The 16,406-nt window shown below is 42.2% G+C and overlaps 1 protein-coding gene across 1 annotated transcript in view; it reads left to right on the top strand.

The window, feature by feature from the left end:
- Positions 1-442: 442 nt before the first annotated feature.
- The window catches only part of itgbl1 (integrin, beta-like 1), a 67,292-nt gene continuing 51,328 nt past the window's right edge, over positions 443-16,406 (top strand). The window contains exons 1-2 of the mRNA XM_076263393.1: positions 443-640; positions 3,201-3,403. Of these exons, the coding sequence (XP_076119508.1) occupies positions 549-640; positions 3,201-3,403 (295 nt within the window). The 5' untranslated portion in view covers positions 443-548. The remainder of the gene's footprint in view (positions 641-3,200; positions 3,404-16,406) is intronic.

Genomic DNA, 16,406 nt, shown 5'->3' with positions numbered 1-16,406 from the left:
ATCAATATGCATAAGTTGCCAGATTGTGCAATACTTTTCTGTTATTTCTATTCTGCTATGTTCCTATTTGTTTAAGCCATGATCTGCACCTCTGGGTAGGTTTTGGATGTGCCTTCCTCTTTATTTAAACAAGATAAGGAGCCACATGCCTCAATATATCTACACAATGCAAAGGTGTTTATGCAAATCAATTAGAAATCACATAAAAAAATACAATAATCATCATTACAAACAACATCCGATAACTTAGTTCACTTCAATGAAAACGTTTGTTTTGTAAAGACAATTAAAGTTCTATTGTAACAACTGTTTCTGCTTGTGTCCCTTGATAGTTAAGTTCACTTTGTTGCCATATGAGCTCTCTCCTGCTCCGGCCCCGGTACCAGAAGTCAAGACTAATCAAAGGCACTTGTATGGAGAGCTCCATTGGCCTCAGAAGAGACTGAGCCAGCCAGTTTTGGCCAGCCCGCTTCCCTCTCCCTCTCCCTGTCTGGAAAAGCAGAAATTCCTGAAGGCATTGCACTCCAGGTTTCTTTTGGGATCTAAACATGCACGCAGAGGCTTTGGTGCACTCTGTCTCAGTCTCTTTGCTTCTGATTTTGCTCTCAGCTGTTGAAGAAAGTTTATTGCAATCACTAAGGTGAGTTATGTGGGCTTTTTTGTTTTTCTCATCAGTTTAGAAACTTTCTCCCACTTTCTCTCTCCCCCCCTCTCTCTCACTCTCTTGACTGTACTCTGCTTAGCAGTGCTGAGGGTTTTTTTCTTTTCTGCTGACGGACTCAACTTTTCGGACACCAGAGCTGCAAGAATTCTGCTCATCTAGGCTTCTGTGTGCATGATGTTTGGTTGGTGTCAGTGATTTTTATTTTAGTCTTAGTCACAGGAAAGGCTTGTTATATTTGTTTCCTCCTGATAGTGATTACCTTGCCATAAAGCTATTTTCTTCTCCAAATGACTTTCCTGACAAAAAAACTATACACTCGAGTGACTCTCTGGAAGTGAGTATGCTGTAACTGAGTCTTATGAACACAGCAAAGCAACAACTCCTTTCACCTATCGGAGAGATTTCACTTGAACAATCTGACACGCTGAGAGTTTGGCAGGAATCCACAGTCCCTCTTCTCTGTGCCTTGCTACAGTACAGTAAAAATGTTGCTGCCACTTTTTTTCACATGAATCAGGTCACACTGGTGTCTCGACGACGCACAAAGCCAACTCAAACTCCTTTGTGAGTGTCCTCCATAGTAAATGTACAGATACTGCTCCACTGGTTTGTGAGGTGCACTGTACGTACAGGCTGTTCTTTGGAGTCTAGGTTGGCTAGTGTTTACTGGGGCTACAACAGCTGTTGAAAAGGGGGTTCACAGTACACGGGGAGAGGGAGATTGACTCAGCTCTTTTGGGGCCGCGCGAGCAGGTGCACCCTCGCAACCTGCAGACCCAGAGTGTCCCTTTACTGGTGAATTAGGGCGAAACGTTCAAACCGTTAGTAAACAAAACCAGCGTTATGTAAGAATAAACCAGACATTTCAGGATTGGTTGAGCACTGGGCATTTCCCTATGTATGTCAGAGCTAAAGGAGTTTATTGCTGTAAGTGTAAAATTAGATTAATATACCGTTATGATGGTCTGATTGTTTGGTTCGATCATTCAGCGTATTTCAAATGTTCATGGAATGGGTGGTCTGTTTTTGAACACTCTGAATTTGGCCCGTTTTGTGGAGCAGTTCTTTTTTACTGCTCTATAAGCCCAAAGTCCAGCTGGAGAGAGTGGAATGTCTGTCAGAGGGGATTCCACAGTTCCTTGTGGGTGGTGGAGGGACAGGGCAAAGAAACAGCTATTTGTTTTGAATGGTCGGAGAATAGCAATCATCCTCTTACCCCTGAGGCTAGTTAGAAGGGCTGCTCGCACACTTGGATCCAACTCCATGTTCCGCTCGAGTTCCAAATAAAACTGTTGCTTCTATGTCTGTTTTGTGGGAAGCCAAACTTCTTTAGAGAACAGCTTGGATGGAGTAATTTATTTACTCACCAGAAGTATTTTTTTTCTTTTGTTTTGAAATCTAATCATCACTCATAAATATGAAAGATAATCACAGATATCAGCTTGTTGGTAGATATGCACATTGTGTTACAAGTTAGCCACATGGTGTACAGACATCCAAAGTAAATCAACAAAGACACACTTTAATGTGTACCACATGTGGATGTTGTAGTTTTTGAAGGTTTTGTCACTGTGATGTTGTGACTAATATATAGATGTGGAGTGCAATGTCCAAGTGATTTACTGTACTATGTGATATAGGCTCCATTTTATCTTGAGTTTCGGACAAGTTCACCAAAGAAAACCCACAGACATTTTGGTTTAGAAATGAAAAATCAATAAATTGAGTTCAATTTATCAATAATAACGGAGGACCTGAAATAGGATATCACATGGGTACTTAATATAGGACATGAATAATTTGAGAAATTATCTGAAATGTTGGACAATCCATCAATATCTTGGACTCTCTACCAGAGAGTCCTCTCCTCGGCCAAAATGAGATTTACAGCCCAGAGAGAGAGAGAGAGTCTGGTTGTCATTAGGATGGTGTTTCCAATCACCATGCACCTCAAATGGGCTCTTTCTTAAAGGGGAACTGTTCACTTTTCAGGACTTACTGTAAAATGAAGCCCCTGCTGCATAGTAAGACTCCCTAAATAAGCACTTCCTATGGTGTCGTTGCAGATTGGTGTGTGTAATTTGTCATGAGCAATAAAATGCAATCTGTCTCATTTGGGCAGCCTTCTAAAGCCATGTTACTGCAGACCACATTTGCGTTTAGCAGTGTCAAAAAGAGCTTACAGCCCATCAGCAAATGACTTTAGCAATATATTGAAATGTTGGCCCTTCCCATATGTATTTCATATGAGCATTCAGCATTTTGATATTTGTCAAAAGAATAAACAGCACAACTGACTTTAGTGTATTAACATGCAGATGCTTTCCATATGTCCCAGTGGGTATATGCATTCCTCAGGATTTGTGCCCGCGTAACCTTGTCATTTATCCTCCCCACGTCCTCTAGGAGAGCAGTGAGCGATGCCAACAGGTGAACCTAATTTAGTTTTGAAATAGTTAGTAACTAAGTGGAGGATATATAAGTGGTCTGTTCTTCTTCTTCTCTTCCTCCTCCTCCTCCTCCTCCTCCTCTTTAGGCAGGTGGGAAGGGAGTGCAGGCTCTCGTCTGAAGCCTCACAGAGACGCTGCAGGACTCCAGATGGCCTGATCTGCAGTGGGAGGGGGGAGTGTGACTGCGGCGTCTGCATATGTCAAGTCACTGACCCGGGGAAGTTCTATGGGCCACGCTGTGACTGCCACGACTGGGTGTGCGCAACATATGACGGCAAGACCTGCAATGGTGAGTGATATAACAGAGGTGCTTTTGTTGTGTGTGTGTGTGTGTGTGTGTGTGTGTGTGTGTGTGTGTGTGTGTGTGTGTGTGTGTGTGTGTGTGTGTGTGTGTGTGTGTGTGTGTGTGTGTGTGTGTGAGAGAGAGAGAGAGAGCGTGTGTGTGTGTGTGTGTGTGTGTGTGTGTGTGTGTGTGTGTGTGTGTGTGTGTGTGTGTGAGTGTGTGAGTGTGTGTGAGAGAGAGAGAGAGCGTGTGTGTGTGTGTGTGTGTGTGTGTGTGTGTGTGTGTGTTTGTGTGTGTGTGTGTGTGTGAGTGTGTGTGTGTGTGAGAGAGAGAGAGAGAGCATGTGTGTGTGTGTGTGTGTGTGTGTGTGTGTGTGTGTGTGTGAGTGTGTGTGTGTGTGTTCCCTCTGACAAGAACCTGCAAAAGGAGAGTAAGCACAGTACATAGTCACAACTCAGACAGATAGAAATCTGCACAGAAACAACTAAAAACATACTCACATAAACACAACATATGAAAGAAGATGGCACCTCTTAAGTTGGCTGCAGGCTAGCAAGGGCCTGAGGGTAATATGTGCATAGTCAGAGGTGGGCACAAATACATCACAAATACATACAACTATTTTGTTACAAATTACAAATACTGGCTCATGAAATGTAACAAAATAAAATACAAAATACTGATGTGAAAAATGTATTTAATTAAAATACAAGTAATTAGTCATTTGGAAATACAAAAATACCCACACAATAATCATGGTATACTAACAAGTCATATTATTGAAAATGTATCCCCAAGAGACAAGAAATACTATTTTTGATTGGCTGGCATGCAGGGGGCTATTAATTCTGTACATTGGGGCACCTATGAAGTAGATCTGGTAAAAAATGTAATCACCATCCCATATTAATGTAAACAATGATTGAACTGACAAGCAGGCTTCGCAACAGTGGAATCAACTGTAACAAAGCAAACTACCCACCATCATTTTCCGTAACCAATAACCAACAACCGTAACCTCTTTTTAAACTAAACTACATTTCCCTTGTTGTGCTATAAATGCATGCCTACTAGCAACATGGGGCATAAACAGAATAACAACCTATAAGGTGTCCCAATATACGGAATTCATTAACTTGGGAGAGAATTCCACTCCGGGAGGTCTTTGTCTCCGTCTCCTCCATTACTTCTGCATATCAGGACACCTCAGCGGATGTTACTCCTTACATAAATCCTTATGTCAAATCCAAGTTTTAATACTGTCCTGTAGTAAGAATGAACATCAGCTATTAGGTACTCAAGGTCATGGGGTCAAAGGCCGTGGTCCTTAAATTCTCCCTCAGTATCTTATCTGTATCGTTTTCAAATTTTAGTCTTGTAGCACTTGACAATTCAAGCTCCTAGTTACTTTTTTAATTTCTTTCAACTTCCTGACATGTTCTAAGGGGTTCTAAGGGGCTTTACTGTAAGTTGTCTACAGGGTGACAAAAATGGACATAAACAAACAAATTTGGTTTATACCCCATGTTGTCCTTACAGAAGGGTAATAAAGTTGACCATTTTGGCTCCCACAATTGACTTTTCTTTTCATTTTTTTCAACTTTACACATGTTCAGAGTGGATCGTAATAGAAGAAAGTTGGATCTAACACTTTTAAGTTGGTCACAATGTGGCATACCACAGCAAGGAAAATGGAAAATGGGTAAACATGTCATGCTTTTCTTCCAAAAAGGTAATGAAATGTTTAGGTCAACTTTACAGTTGAATATAGGGAATTGCCCAAAGGATATCTCCAGGCACCAAGCCTTTTCATAAAACCAGATTCACCAAGATTCTGGCCTTTGGCTTTATGATAAGCATTGCCTATTGTCATGGTTATAGCGGGTAGTATATTTAATTGAGTGATGACATTTTGGCTTATTTGAGAAGTATTTAAGTGGTTGAAATACTCAAATACAATCCCTCAAAGTATTTTGTTACAAACTACATTTGAGTTTTTCCAATCCTGCAAAATACAAATTACAAAATACGCTAAAGTAATTAAATACATGTTAAATACATATAATTTAAATACTGCCCATGTCTGTGCATAGTCACAATCACAAAAACAGACATCTGCACAGAAATGTCCCCACACACAAAACCCATCTTCTCATAAACGTAACATATGAAAACAAGGCTTCTCTCAAGTTGGCTGCAGGGTAGTGAGGGCCCTTTAGCATCACCACACTCACGTTCATCACTTAGAGCAACCCAACGCTGTCTGTCTGATGAAAAAGGAGGCATCGTGAAGTCACTCATAGCCTCCCTCCGCTTCCGGTGGAGGCCTTTGATGTCCCCTCCACCTCTCATCATGTCATTAGCTACAGGGAGCTCATTTGAATTTCACAGTAGTGCTCTCATTCAAGCGGCCACAGATTTTTCAGACTTTTCAAAGAGCTCTTTTGCTTCTCCAATTGTTTCTTTGCAGCATTGTGGCTTCCAAGAGCGCACCACTCGAGCTGTAGCTTCAAAGATGTGCTTTTTTATTGACAGACAGCCTCTCTCTTCCTCTCTCTCTTCCTCTCTCTCTTCCTCTCTTTCTCGCACATCATTGCGCTCGGACAGTGAGGCTTTGAACTTGGTCCTCAAAGAAGTGAGGGCCCAGAGAAGTCCATTTGGTTTCTATGAGCATGAATGCACAGCTCTCTTAGGCACGGATGCGTCCCTCTGAATCCCTCAGGGACGCCCACCATTCGTCTACAGGGGCCTACCTGAACTGCTGACGACATCCGCAAACAGTCATGCTTGATAGCCAGCCACTGTGGCATGGTAATGAAATACAGGGTGAATCTTTGACCTTCCAGCTTGGAGGGAGGTATATAGTATCTTTTTTATTAAGAGAAAGTTTTTTTTTAACTCACTAAAATAAAAAAATAAAAATAATCTATCTATAGCATAGACATTTTGTTGATAAGGATAATTGGATTCTGATGAATATCAAAATGTTAGTCTTTTGCTGCACAGTTCAGAAATAAAAACATAAGTATCAGGTGATCTCTTTCTTTTCACTAAAGGATACCGGTAATTGTTTTTCCAGCTCTTATCAAAACAAAGTTAAGAATGGCTAAACATTTTAGAAAAGTAATATTTGTGAGGGCGAAAGCAAATACCTGATTATAGTTGTTATCATAATGGATTAGCAAAATTTAGATTAGGCCAAAATATGACAAAAACTCAATATAACATTACAGTCTTTTTGTGCATTTCATACACATTTTAGATATACAATGTATGAGAACATTTATTTGTAAATGTTTCATCATTGCCCCTGTATAATATACCAGGCATTTACAGGTAAGAACTATGAAAGCACAGTCCCCCAGTAAACCCTGCAGACTTGAAGCTAATCTGTAACCCTTTTGGCACTGTGTTCACACCCTATAACCATCCAAACCAGCCCTTTTCACACCTCTAAGCATTCCTGGATGAGACCAAATCACATAGGAAGGCATGACTGTCCTTTAGCTTGCTTCGCACTGGGACCACCAACAAGACAAACACAGACTGACAGATTTGACATAGCTATTTTACTGTTTTGATTCAGTTTCCCCCACGCCTTGATTCATTTGGTTCCACCAACAGTGTTTTCTTTCGTTATGTTTTTTTTTTCCTATCCATGGTGATGATGTCAGTATTGGAGGCAAGATGTGTGTGATGAGTGATGTATTCTCTCAGACAGGTTGTGAAGCCTGTGAAAAGCTCATTAGCTTTAGAAAGACCTGTGTTTGTGTATGTGTGTGTGTGTGTGTGTGTGTGTGCGCACGCGTACACCCACGTGTGTGTGTGTGTGTGTGTGTGTGGTGTGTGTGTAAGAGAGAGAGAGAGAGAGAGAGAGAGAGAGAGAGAGTGCATTTTTCCACTGCTTTCTGATCACTTCTGAACACTTTACTCTCATCTCCATAAACTGCGAGTGGCGGACACATCTGGAGCCAGACTTTTCCCCCTCCCTTTCTTTCTCTTTTTTCCTTTTTTCCCCTCAGAAAGCATCAAGGCTATTTAGTACCTATTGAGAGGAAACCACTGCACATCACTTCTTGCAGCCAGATGGCAACCATTAGTTAGTTGGAGGCAAAGTAGCCAATTTGGCTCACGTTGACATGTTAAAAGAAGAATTAGATGCCATTGCCATTGTTATCTGTACAATGTGGGTACTTATGTTATGTGTTATGCCATCATGTGCAAGCTTTGTCTCATTATGTCGACCACATAATGTGTGTAGCTCACCCCTAGTATATCCGCCGTGCTTTGCGTGGTAATTTAACATAGACAAAGGAAATACAGCATTTATGCATGTTCTCCGGCACAAACTAGATCTATCTGTTTGTGTGCATATTAATGTGTGTGTCTGAGTGTGTGTGTGTGTGTGTGTGTGTGTGTGTGTGTGTGTGTGTGTTTGAGTGCAGCCTATGTGGGTGTGTTGAACATCCACAGCATTTCTGATGCTCTGAAATCCTTCTGTCGGCTGTCCAAACCTTTCCTTTCTGCGCTCAGTCAGGAGAATGATTCCACCCTGGCAGGGGAGTACACGCACCACTCTTGCCTCTCCTGAAAACATATGTTTGGCTCACACAAGCTAGGTTCCATGTCGTGTCTCGTTGTAGAGGCTATTCATCAGAGTTGTGTACAGTGCTATATCACTGCTGATTTGTAGTATTAGTCAAGTAAAATGCTGCATTATTGCATCTAGAAGGGCCTTAGGTGCAGAAGGGACTATTTTGACTTCGGGAAGGCTGTGGAAGGGGCTGTTTCAGTACAATCTGGAGAACATTTTGCTCTCGTTTTAACACAGTACAACTTTTGTTTTTGCACTTTTTGTAAATAAGTTCCAGCACCATTACATTTTGAGGACCTTGCAGCAGTTGTTTATTTTTTAAACTACAAAAAGCTGTGAGTGATGTAACAGTTGTCAAACTTTGCAACAGTGGGTGCCAATGTCCCACCCATAGGCATCTCAGTAAATTGAGTGAAGAATAAGGGCCAGGTATGGATGCTCAAGAGAGCCCTAGAGAGGTTTTCCCCAGAGCACCTATGTCAGAGATGCCAATACAGCTAACTTACAGAGGCATTGTGGGTTTCTAGCTGAAAACAAGGGCAATTGCTTCTCAAATACCCATCTCAAGCACAGTTGAGAGTTATAAAAGCTGCCAACTAATGTGTTTCGCAATTTCTAACCCAGATCATACATTTCTTTGTTTTCACTAAGTGTAATAGACTCAGTGGTGGGAAAGTGCTTACAGCAAAGATATCAAACGGTTCAGTTGCGTAGGAACACAATGACCCTGCAAATTCCTGAAGCAAAACAGTTGAGATTGACAAGTGAGATTGTCATGTTAGTTCAAGTATTTTGTGCACTTTTGTAGTCTCATACATCAAACACTCCAGCCTTTGAACTGAGTCGGGCTGGCCATGAGCAGGTACTTTTCAGGGTGTTCTTTGTAGCTGCAGTCAGTCAGCTCTGCTATGTGACGTTACATAACGCTGGGGTTTCCCAGAAATCAAAGTGTTAGCCACGGTTCTTTCACAGGGCATGGGTTCTGGCTCACTAGCCTTTAAAGCAGACCATTTCAAGGAGCTCTCTCTCTCTCTCTCTCTCTCTCTCTCCTTTGTCCAGAGAGGTGACAGATTAGGCATGAGGCTGCAGCTGTCCACCAGCTGTGTGTGCATCACCTGGTATTTAGCACCCCCACCCCCACCCCATGCAATCGAAGCATCTCCATGTAACGTGTAACAATTTACTTTCCCTACAGCTTTTTCATTGTCTGCGATTTGGAAAAGGTCCAAGAGAACAACCCTCACACAGTGTTGTGCCTGTGATTGTAATTACATCTGTACCGCATTGTGCATCATTCCATTAGTATCGTAAGCATTGCACTGATTGAAAATGCATTGAAAATGTTTGGTTTGTACAAATGTGTCATGCCAGTAGAGATTTTGAAACTGAGAAGTTGAAAAGTAAAACCATTAAAGCACCAAGCATGGGATACAGTAAGGCTGTGGAGCCATGTGATTGTGCTGCCCAGTGGAGTACTTGCCCATAACCTCTCCAACATGCCGAGTCTGGTCTTCCTCTCAGGACTTCTGTTTTCACTCTCACTGCTTGTGCAGAGACGTGGCAAGTCCCCCCCCCCTTCCTGCCCCCTCCTGCCCCTGTTTGTGATCTCTCTCTCTCTCTCCCCCCTCCTCTCGGGATTTTTAAATGGACCACAAGGAAGTTTTCATTTTCTTTTCTCTTCTTTTCCGCTCTTTCTCTCCCTCTCTCTCTCTCTCCCCCTCTCTCTCTCTCTCTCTCTCTCTCTCTCTCTCTCTCTCTCTTTCTCTCCCTCTCTCTCTCTCTGCTCCCTCTCCACCCTTGTTCACTTTTCACTTTTCTCTCTTTCTCGGGCTCGCACCGATGCACATTCTCTCTGTCCCCTGTTTTCTCCCCCTCCCTTTCTCCTGTCTCTTTCACTGTTCTTTCTCTCTCCTTCAGTCTTCTCACTCTTTCCTTCACTGCCCCCCCCCACTCTCTCACTATCTATGTGTGTGTGTGTGTGTGTGTGTGTGTGTGTGTGTGTGTGTGTGTGTGTGTGGCTGTGTTTCTTGTGTTTCCCACCTGCCTGGAGAATTTCTTTGTTGCCATTGCTCTCCTGGCTGGCTGACTGACTGTGAGCTGTGAAAGCCTCTAGTGACACACTACCTAGAGACAGTTCACTGCCCCCCCTCTCTATCTGTCTGTGTGTGTGTGTGTGTGTGTGTGTGTGTGGGCCTCTGGTGACACTTCCTCACTGAGAGACAGCTCTGGTCCGAGCGCTGGGCTCCCACCGGCACTAGAGGATCTCACCTCTGGCCACACGCTGGTAGAACCTCCGCCAGCTGCCCAGAAGATGTAGCAGAGGAGCGCAGTGACTCAGACTTCCACCTGCTCCCCAGTGTCTCAGCTCAGCAGCGAGTTTTTATCACGTTCATCTGTCTTAGTGATGACGGCAGTAGGAGACACAGGGATTTGTCATTTTTATGGGACTTATTTTTGGATCTTTTCTTAAGTTCTGAAAAAAGTCGGTTTCCTGTTCAAAGTTGAAAAATCTATTTTTCTGATTGAGGCAAGATGTGTTTGGTGTGTGTGTGTGTGTGTGTGTGTGTGTGTGTGTGTGTGTGTGTGTGTGTGTGTGTGTGTGTGTGTGTGTGTGTGTGTGGTAGATGGTGTTTATTATTGTGGTTTTTCTTTTTTTTATAGTTTATGTCAGTATGGTATGTCAGACTGTTTGGAAAGTCAGTAGGTATCTGACCACGAACTCCAGTTCACAACCCCTCTCCAGCTCTCTTTTACTCCCTATCTAATATGGTGGGGAGTGTGAGTGTGATTGTGTGTGTGTGTGAGTGTGTGTGTGTGTGTGTGGGGGGGGGGGGGGGGGGGGTTAAAGGTGTAATAGGGATAGAGACAGTGGTTTTAAAGGTGTAATAGGGATAGATTTTCGTTTAGTTGGTAGGAGGATGTGAGCCTTTTGGTTGAGGGTGTTATAATGATGTAACTGTATAAGAGTATATGCCAATGGTTCAGTAATAAAGGAGTGCTAAACCTCTCAGTCTCTCGTTCTCTCTCTCGCTCTCTCTCTGCTCTCACTCTCTCTGCTCTCACTCTCTCTGCTCACTCTCTCTGCTCTCACTGTCTCTGCTTACTCTCTCTCTCTCTCTCTGCTCTCTCTCTCTGGTGACTGCATGTCCCTCAGCTGCAGTGTGTCCCGCTCAGACTGCTATTTAGCCATCAGACACGTTGGTGGCATCCTGCTCCTCTCACTGAGTGGCCAGCTGAACCGACTGCTAACTGGCCAATCTCCCCACGGGCTTGCTCTCTCTCTCTCTCTCTCTCTCTCTCTCTCTCTCTCTCTCTCTCTCTCTCTCTCTCTCCCTCTTTCTCTCCCTTCCTCCCTCTCTCTCTCTCTCTCTTACTCTCTCCCTCTTGCTCACTTGCAGACACTGTCTTGATATCTTTTTTGTCTATATCTACTTTTTCTATTGTCCCTTCTTACATTTGTCTCATCTAATTCTACAGTGGAGAGTGAGGAACTGGCGATCTTAGACTCATTTACTCTAAGTGCAGGCTGTTTGGAAAGAGAAAAAAAGACTTTCAGTGCTCAGACCATAAAGGTGCATCCTGGTAAAACGCAAGGTCACAAACAGCATCTTATTCTGAATCAAATCCATATCTTTACCCTGAATTGGATGTTGGGATGTTGTCCAATGACGTTTTAGACTCTCTGAAAGTTCATTATTTCAATTTATAGGGCCACTTAGTTGAATGAGCTTGGTTTTTATTGTGCATGAATCTTTGTCCAGCTCCTTGTTTGGTGAACACAAGGTCTTTGTTTTAAAAAGTTTATAGATATGTCTGGTTAGGTTAGTGAGATGTTCACTGCTCCCATGGGAAGGTTGATATATGGTTTGTGTGCAAACACTGACTTATTGGGTTGGCCTGTGCTTGTGGTTTTTGCTGGGCATCTTACAGTACATAAAGGCAAAGAGCATTACCCAATTGCTCCCCTCCTGGTCCGTAATCTCTGGAGGCTAAACAACATACAGTTCAGTAGTGAGCTAGCAGGGCTCAATAAATTGCTCTTTGCTCTGAAATCTGAGATGCAGGGAGTGAGGTGAGAGTGCTCCCCCTGGTTGCCTGTGTCTTTTTTTTGCAGGGGGCTAAGAAACCACCGATAAATCCAATTACACCATCTCTGTGGACGGTAAAAACGCCTCTTCAACAGCCCAGTCTGAAATATGGAACTTGGAACTTATGGAGCACCAATACTGGACCCTAAATGTCACCCTCCATTAAGCGACGGAGACATTCGCCCAGTGTGATCCATGCTGCGCAATTTGTTCCATAGCCTGTGTGGAGGCTCTGGGTCGTCTAACACCTCTCTTTAGCCTCTGACGCGTTCTTTCCAGCATATGTGTATTTAAATATGCAGTAATGCTACTCTTCTGTCCCACTGTGTGTGTGTGTGTGCGACCGTGGGTCTAATTTAGCACAGAGTGGTTGGCAGAGTGGGGAAGTTTATCTTCACCTCCTCCTCCTCCTCCTCCTCCTCTTCTTCCTCTCTCTGCCCTCCTCTGCCCCTCTCCGCCTCCTCACCCACCTCCTCCGCCCGCGTGCCCTGGCTGTGAGCGTGGCACAGAGAGAGTTATTACCCCAGACAGGTGTCTCCCTCTTCACTCATGTAGAACCTGGCCCACCGCACAGTCATTTCACGCCTGACATCACTAAATAAGAGAATAACAAGGGGGGATAATTGCCTATTGAAATCAGGCTTGTTTTAGACATATATTTATATATTTTTATATGTATGTGTATATATATATATAGCCAGTGCTATATCACTGGCTAAACAAACCCAAAATGGGAAGAAAAATTTCATCATCAAGAAAATAAATTCCCAGCACCAGTCCACAAATTACCTCATGGCCAATCCATTCTCTCTGTGTTTCAGTCGTCAGACAGAGACGTGGCTAGGGTGTTGCAGAGGATTTTGCAGTTCTGCGATTGATATTAACAATGTTCCTAATTTGCAATAAAACTATAATGGAATATGCCAACAGTCATTAATCTTGGCAGTTTAGGGAATTGATTGTAATTCAGTTATCTTTATGTATTGGTAGATAATCAGATCAATCTATTCTACAACACAGGCTGGTAGCAGACCTGTATCGACATGTAATTGGCACTTTAAAAGTCTGCAGTCAATCTCTGAATTAAATGCATGGAGATTTAGGAATTATTTGATGCCGTTTAGTTGGGCATGATGAGATCTAGATTGAATATCTCACTGGATGCATAAGGCCACAGCATTAATTAATTGCAAACCTATATTAAATTCAATATAGGCCATAAATGTCATAAACATTTTCACAATGTGAAATAAATGTCTAAGGGATTAGAATTTAGAAGGCCTGCCGACTTGCCATTACATTCTTACCAAGTTCCTTTTCACTGCAGCACGTGTCTCTGCTCGAGCATATCTTACTAAGTTTCTGTTTTCTGGTTTCAGTCTTACTCTTAGATATTCTGTATGTCAAGCAGCTTGTATGCTTTTCCCACAGATAATCAGACCACTTCTTTGAAATGACGTTGGCTAAAAACACCTAAATCTGCATCTGATGCATGTAGTCAGACTATTAGTAGCCATTATTAATCGTTCCCTCAATCCTTAGTGGTTCCCTGTGAGAGTTAATATTCAAAAAATAAATATCTTGCATCACTTCCTATAATAACTAATCTTAGATGTCCCTCCCTGACGAGTGTAGCTGTAGTTTTATTGAAGTGTCTAGTGGTGTTGGATTGGTGGTACTTTATCTCTGCTGATAAAGAGCGTGCATTAATAACACTGCGGTGGAACCACTCTAAATAAAGACTATGTTTATGGCCTTGTCACCAACAATATATTTTATGTTGTTTAGAATAACTGCCACACTTGGCTTAAAAAAAAGTAATAAATGCATGAATAAACTCAGACCGGAATAACATGCTGTGACGTTTATCACGACCCTACCCCCAAATTAGCAATAAGAAGTGACTCACCGCTCCACTATCAACACCGCATCTAAGCAAGGAGACATCACCTATTAATTTGGTTCACAGCTGTTTAGGGTGATTCATGGGCCGTGGGATTTTGCTGTCTCACGCACCGCCCTTCATCAAACGCCCAGCAGAGACAGAGGGGTGGGAAGATGACCCTCAATAGCCACAGACAGAGCGGGGTTTAAGCCTTAAAGGAGTACGACGGGAATGTTGAGAAATGAACGTTCTAAAGAATATCTGGGTTCATTGAATTCAACATAGAATTTTAGAACCTTCAATTGTTGCGGAACTTAGAACGTTCAAAAACCTACACCTTTAAGGGTTTAAGAGAAAAGCTTGGGGACAGTGCCAGACCGCTGATTGTAGACTTCTTCCTGCGGTCACACATCCTTCTCCATTATGACCATCATGCCATTGTAAACACTATTATTTTTCAGGACATCAGGGTTATCATCATACCTGGGTGGGTGTACATATTGGAATCACCCAAGTTTAGTTGAGTTCAGTGTGCAAAGTCTCAGAGTGTTTGGGGTATATCAGAGTGAGTTTACTGTATCTTGTTAGAGATATGGAGCTTGGTTTAGCAGCATATCAGTTAAGTTTTTAAAAAAATAAGATAGGTAGACTGGTCCGTACATTAATGAAAGTGATGGTGGCTCCCTCCCTCCAAATGCTTTATAGAGTTCTAGGGTCATCATTGACCTGTGACCTGTGTCCTGGGCTCAGAATGCAAACTGCTCCCAACAGGTAGATGGTTCAGGTACCAATTAAACAGAAAAAGATGTACCTGAACAGATAAAAGATCTTTTAACGCTCTAGTAGATCTAAATACCTAAACACAGAACAGAAAAGGGTTTGAAATGAGGTGCCATGTTGCTTGCACTTCAATGCCCTTTTGTCTGCATTTCTTATCTTTTACCACACTATAATCGTATACCTTTATGCCCAAGGCAAATTTAATTAATACAATTATCCTGAACATTGGGGCAGCCGTGGCCTACTGGTTAGCGCTTCGGACTTGTAACCGGAGGGTTGCCAGTTCGAACCCCGACCAGTAGGCACGGCTGAAGTGCCCTTGAGCAAGGCACCTAACCCTCACTGCTCCCCGAGCGCCGCTGTTGTTGCAGGCAGCTCACTGCGCCGGGATTAGTGTGTGCTTCACCTCACTGTGTGTTCACTGTGTGCTGAGTGTGTTTCACTAATTCACAGATTGGGATAAATGCAGAGACCAAATTTCCCTCACGGGATCAAAAGAGTATATACTACTTATACTTGTACTTGAAATCAAATTGTCGTTCAAGGTGATAGAGAAGTGCAAGTGATAGAGACTAATGCAGACCTAGGGTATGTTGTCTCTCTCTCTCTCTCTCGTGCGTGCGCGCGCTCTAAGCAGCCTACGTTCCAAATTATGGTAAGGTAACGTTCAAGTTAGATCTGCTGCATGAAGGAGAGTGAGAGGAAACCCGTGTCCTGCTTTTATATTTGATAAATAGGTCCATCTCATCTCACAGTTCCAATGCATGATCCGAATAATGGTTTCATATTTGTTAGTCAACTTTGCAAAATACATTCGGGGCTACACTCGAAACCTTCGGGGCTGAAGCCCCGGCAAAATCGTCTGGTGACGCCCCTGATAAGATATATAAGCACATTTAACTATGAGAAATGTCTAATGAACTTATATTAATTAAATTAAAAATACATTTTATGCTCATTTAACTAAAAGTTCAAGTTGAAATAGTAAATATTTATAATATTTATAATTTATAATAAGTTACATAAACATACATTGAAGGTATTCTTTCATCGCAAGTTTACGTTGTTGCAACATGCAAAACTAGTTTATTGTACTAAAATTCATAATGCATTAATATTTGGCACATGTCGTACACTTGACGTTAATTTGTTCGTTTATTGAACAATACAGTACATAACATAAAATATTTAGGTCAATGTGTTACCTCGAAAATGTTATGTTTATTGAGCGTATTAGGGTTTACAGTGCCTCCATATTTTTCTGTCCTGCTTTGTGGAACAGCTAAAAAAGAAAAGAACTGGAGGGTCTGAGAGGCCTTGCTCGATCATAAACCAAAGGCATTCCTGAGAGGTAGTCTGGTAAATATAAAATAAAATAAAAATAAAATATTTGAAAAAATCAATACCAAAACTTAGCAGCAATATTTTAAAGTAGGTGTATGGTCTAAGCCCGCGCCTGTGCAGCAAAATGTAAAATTTATTGTAGCTGATTTACTGTATTCTTTGGTAGAGCAGAATGGAGGGTATTGCAATAGACTAGCCTACTGTACTAGTTATTAAAAACGGCACCATTCTTTGCTTAGAGAGAAATGGCGTCATTTTGAAAATGTTCCTCAAGTAATGCAATTTTTTTTTGTGACAATTGACATGTGAGCCTTGAAA

This window comes from Alosa pseudoharengus, unplaced genomic scaffold (assembly GCF_046254945.1).
Source record: "Alosa pseudoharengus isolate Yale_2024_CS ecotype anadromous, Long Island Sound unplaced genomic scaffold, YU_APseudo_1.1 YU_APseudo_1.1_scf_3, whole genome shotgun sequence".
NCBI lineage: Eukaryota > Metazoa > Chordata > Actinopteri > Clupeiformes > Clupeidae > Alosa > Alosa pseudoharengus.
Note: the sequence above shows the minus strand (reverse complement) of the source record. Positions and strands in the feature narration are given on the sequence as shown.